This window comes from Odontomachus brunneus, unplaced genomic scaffold (genome assembly GCF_010583005.1).
Source record: "Odontomachus brunneus isolate Ranch 3 - 2012 unplaced genomic scaffold, Obru_v1 Obru_scaffold_068, whole genome shotgun sequence".
Taxonomy (NCBI): Eukaryota; Metazoa; Arthropoda; class Insecta; order Hymenoptera; family Formicidae; genus Odontomachus; species Odontomachus brunneus.
In genome coordinates, this window is record NW_022639518.1 from 595396 (window position 1) to 600262 (window position 4867).

At 42.0% G+C, this 4867-nt stretch overlaps 1 protein-coding gene across 9 annotated transcripts in view; it reads right to left on the bottom strand.

Annotated features, from left to right (window-relative positions):
• Positions 1 to 4867, bottom strand: part of LOC116846727 (ankyrin repeat domain-containing protein 50) — a 692623-nt gene that overhangs the window by 62042 nt on the left and 625714 nt on the right. For all 9 annotated transcript variants that reach the window (XM_032820946.1, XM_032820942.1, XM_032820941.1 and 6 more), the window contains one exon: positions 3364 to 3555. In XM_032820946.1, coding sequence (XP_032676837.1) covers positions 3364 to 3555 — 192 coding nt within the window. The remainder of the gene's footprint in view (positions 1 to 3363; positions 3556 to 4867) is intronic.

Sequence of the window (4867 nt, forward strand, 5' to 3'; positions counted from 1 at the left end):
CGCATTGAAGAAGGTCCTCGTCCCTGTTGGTAAAAAACTTGACTAGCTCATTTTCACTAGCCTCTCTTGAGGCCAGTTTTGTACCATCAAGAAAATTTTGCAAATGCTTGAAAAGGTGATAATCGCTTGGTGCCAATTCTGGACTATACGACGGGTGCAATAAAACCTTCCATCCAAGCTCTCGGAGTTTCTGGCGCGTCGTTAATGATGTGTGCGGCCTGGCGTTGTCTTGATGGAACACAACACTCTTCCTATTGGCCAATTCTGGCCGCTTCTGGTCGATCGCCTGCTTCAATCTGGTCAGTTGTTGACAGTAGAGGTCCGAATTGAGTGTTTGGCCCGATGGGAGCAGCTCATAGTGGATGATTCCTTTCCAATCCCACCAAACACACAGCAAAACCTTCTTGGCCGTTAATCCGGGCTTGGCGATCGTTTGGGCCGGCTCACCGCGATTGGACCACGATCTTTTTCGGCTGTTGTTCTCGTATGTGACCCATTTTTCATCACCAGTCACCATCCGCTTCAAAAATGGGTCGATTTCGTTACGTTTCAGCAAAGAATCGCAGGCATCAATTCGGTCCAAAAGGTTCTTTTGCGTCAATTCGTGTGGCACCCATACATCGAGCTTCTTCTTGAGACCAGCCTTATGCAAATGGTTCCAAACGGTTTTCTGGCTAATCTTCAGTTCCTGGGCAATGGAATAAGTGCTCACATGCCGGTCCGACTCGACGATTTCCATGATTTTATCGACATTTTCGACGATTGGCCTACCAGAGCGTGCCTCATCTTCGACGTCCATATTACCAGAACGGAATCGTTGGAACCACCGCTTTGCTGTTGCATTCGATACTGTATTGGGTCCATAAACAGCACAAATTTTTTTGGCCGCCTGCTTCGCCTTTTCACCTTGGTCGTAGTGGTACTGAAGAATGTATCGAATTTTCTCTTTTTTTACCTCCATTTTGGAACGCTGTAACACACAACTGGCTTGACCAAACACAAAACTGTCACAGATCTTTTTTTGAAGCGTAATGTCACCTTTAAATCGCCGTATAGTATGACCCGATGCGATGTATACATCGTGAGACATGGCTCACTAAAGACATCTAGCGGAAAACGCTCAGAACTTTTTACTTCACCTAATATATATATATGTGTGTGTGTGTGTGTGTTGTGACATGGCAGTTTCTCCGTCACAAAATTAGCCGCAAATTGTGACGGAGGACGAGGAGAACCATATTCGTGCCCCCTTCTCCCGCAGGAAGGGCGGCAGCGTAGAATTGGTCTCGCACGCTTTTTGCGTACGAGATCGCGCGTCTTACATTTTCTTCGAGTGCGATAAGTCACCTGTGAACAAGGGACGAGCGACGGCGGACCGGGAGCTAGCGACGAATCAGACGGGGCAGGATCCACCTTTCGCTAACATAAGCGAAGGGGCCCCCAGATAACTAAGACGCGGATCGCGGGAACAAGCTGGACCTTGCGGAATAAATCCCGGGGGACGCCCTGGGACCAAGAGATCTTCCGGCAGCCACGTATGCGATCGCAGAGGTTCAGAATACCGTCGAGCATCGACGTCCGTCGGCGAGACTCTAGAAAATTCGACTGTGTCACGCGGGCCCTGTAAGGCGCCCGCGTTAGAGCCGTGTGCTCTCGAAGGATCAATGGGACTGGCTATCGACGGCGAAGATCGCGAGACGAAGGAGCTTCGCGCTCGCGAAAAGCTCGTCACTGTGCGGTGTAACGCGAGCGAAGCAAGGCGAGTACCGCGAGCGAGGCGCATAACTGAGTGAGCGAGAGAAAGGGTGCGGCGAGTGAGACGAGGGAGGAGACGAGAGAACGAGCGAACGAGCAAGCCTCCAGATCGAGAATCACCCAGCATCGAGGGCGCGAGCACGGCGCGGGATTTTAATGAGCAGACCACAGCTCGGTGAACGTTCAGCCTAAGCCGTAAATCGAGATCGGAACAGCTGCCATCCCGACGGCCGTCGGAAAGGTTCCTCGTCGCGTTTCGAAGAGTAAGACGTGATTACCGCCGCAGGCGAAAGCCAGCGGGTTTCGCGAACTGGTGACCGTCCTTCTCGCGTTACCTGCCGCTCAATTATCGTGTCTCGCGACCACACAGTACAGCGAGCGAATGGCGTTAATAGTTATAGGAATCACTCGATTGTAGTCGCGAGTGCGGGTCTCCGAGAAAGAAGACGAAAGAAATACCGCGTTCGTCAGTTCCGCCGAGCGTCGGGAGAGCAGGTGTCGTCGACTCGAGGCACGCGGAACTTCTGCCGCCGTCGCGAGGCGGAGTGCTAAAAATCGGCTCTCGCGTCGAAGCTATCGCCCCCGAACGACCGCGAAATGGTAATTAAGGCCGGGAGGCGCCCACTAGTGTGAATAAAGTCTTAAAGAGACGACGTAGCTGAGTTAGCCTTGTATCGCGAGAAGCTTCACGAGGTAGACGGATTCTCGACTATGGATCCGGCTGCCGATCGATTCCGCAAATAGCTAGATTCGGAGCCCCGCATCGTTTTTGCTAAATAGAGTATTGAATGTTGCGAAGTATGTTGTAAATTATTTCTTGTTCCCCTGATTCCTTCGCCTTCTCCTCACGTGTCGCGCGAAGAGACTTCGCGCCTCGGAATAAGAACCACACTACTATATCTTGTCAGATTTTTTTAGAGCTGCCGGCGGACTTGGCCGTCGCCGCTTTAGCGGAGATGAAGTTTTGGCCCTGTTCTTCTCGCTAGGAGAATCGCGGTCACAGTGTATATATATAATAAAAATAAATATAGAATTTCAAAAAATAAATATAGAAATCAATAAAACGCTGAACATTAGAATCCTTTGTGTTGCTGCTTGTAATCTATCCAGCAAAATCGTACCTTCCTTGTATCTATGCTTCAATAAATATATCAAAAATAAAACAGCAATAATATATAGTGTTCCAAAGAAGCTGGATCTCTATCGCAATAAATCAAGGAGATCACCGGATGAATAAAAAGAAGGAAAGTTACGTGTCGACGTTATAAAACTATTAACAAATTGAGATCAATATAATTAAAGAAACAAGTAAGTGTGGGAAAATGTTCGAAGCAAGTCTATTGTTAGGTTGAGAAAGTTTAAGTAAATTACTTCGTTCATTGTGTTTTGTGAAAATTAAAGTACATTAATCTTTTCCGATAATAAGAAATAATTTTGTAAAAACAATAGTGAGTTACTTATTTGTACATCTGATACATTAAATTGTAAACAGAAAATTTAATTAACATAATTTCAAAAATTATTGTTTTTTTAGACGGTTAAAAAGATAAATGTTTTTTTTTATTCTAGTGAATATAGTAATGAAGAAACAAAAAAGTGTCAATTAACCTCCATTGATGCCAGCCCTTATAATACGTTGATTAGCAGAATGTTCTTCCAATAACTTAACGACTGCATCATGACCACTTTTAGCGGCTACTTTAATAGCACTTCGTCCGCAGTGATCAGAATGACTTGGATCAGCTCCATAGTTTAAAAGTGCCCGGACGCAATGCTCGTGCCCTTCCTGAGCGGCAATACCTAAAAATTTAGTTTCTATTAACATTTTCATAACCACAATATATGTTATAGCTACTATATTATAAAAATAAATATTGAATTATATGAGTCATTTTATATAGTAGATCCAAATTTAATAGAAGCAGTCGTATTAGCGTGATTTAAAACAACTTCTAGTCCTTGTGAAATGACACTTTTAAAAATTCTGATTTTTCCTCTTGAAAAATGTTATCCGAAGCTTAGTTTTTGAGTTAAAAAATATGTAGTTTACTTATTACGAGTCAGATTTAGAAGGAAGGTAGAAGCGACACAACTCATCATCAGACGCAGATACTGATGTAGAACGTCTGGTGCAATCCATTGATCGATATATATAATACACTCATATACATTATTTTTATAACTTTTGTTAATGTTCATACGTAACAGAAAGTAACATGTTTTAAATTAGTAGAGTACGATTATGATTAGAAAAAGAAATAAGAACTCGCAAACGAAGATATCAATCAAAAAATAGGAAAAAGGGCAATTCGAGTTCAAGCACAGGACTAATAGTGCTATATATCATATGGGTAAAAAACCTTCCTTGTGTTAGGAAATCGTGTAATATTTATTGAACATGAATAATCAATATAAAACAATCATACGTTTCGGCTCAACCATGAACCCTCTTCAGTGATAATAAAAAACTCAAGGTTTACGACACGAACGCATTACAATTAGTTAAAGACCTGCGTAACTTGATATGAATGTTAATCGCAATATTAAAGCTGACAAGACCGTTACCGAAATAATATTAAGTAATTAATTAATATTGAGAACCCTTATTGAAATATCATACTAAAAATCATTGATAATTACTTATTTTCAATATTAAAAATACTGGATAATAAGTAATTATCAATGATTCTTAGTATGATATTTCTATAAAGGAAGTAGCCGTCATAACTATAAAAATATCATAAAATCATAAAATAAAATAAAAAAATAAGTAAAATTGAAATATAATAAATAATTAAAACTGACAATATAAAATACCTTTGTTGAGTTCAGCTAAAAGTAAACCGATCCTGTCAACGATAACATCGCCACATCTACGAAATACAAATAATTACAGATTTATATACCTAGCATTAACATTGCGGAAACGACTTGTGGAAGAGAAGGAAACCAAAACAAAGTTTATTTTCATAACAAGCCGCAGTAGCTGGTGCCCAAATATTCAGTATCCTTTTGTGAGTTAAGACCATGCTTCTGAAATTTGATGAAAAGAGATCAGGCGTTTCAAGTAAAAGCGTCCCTCATGTAAAACTTTGGTATGATCCCAATCAAA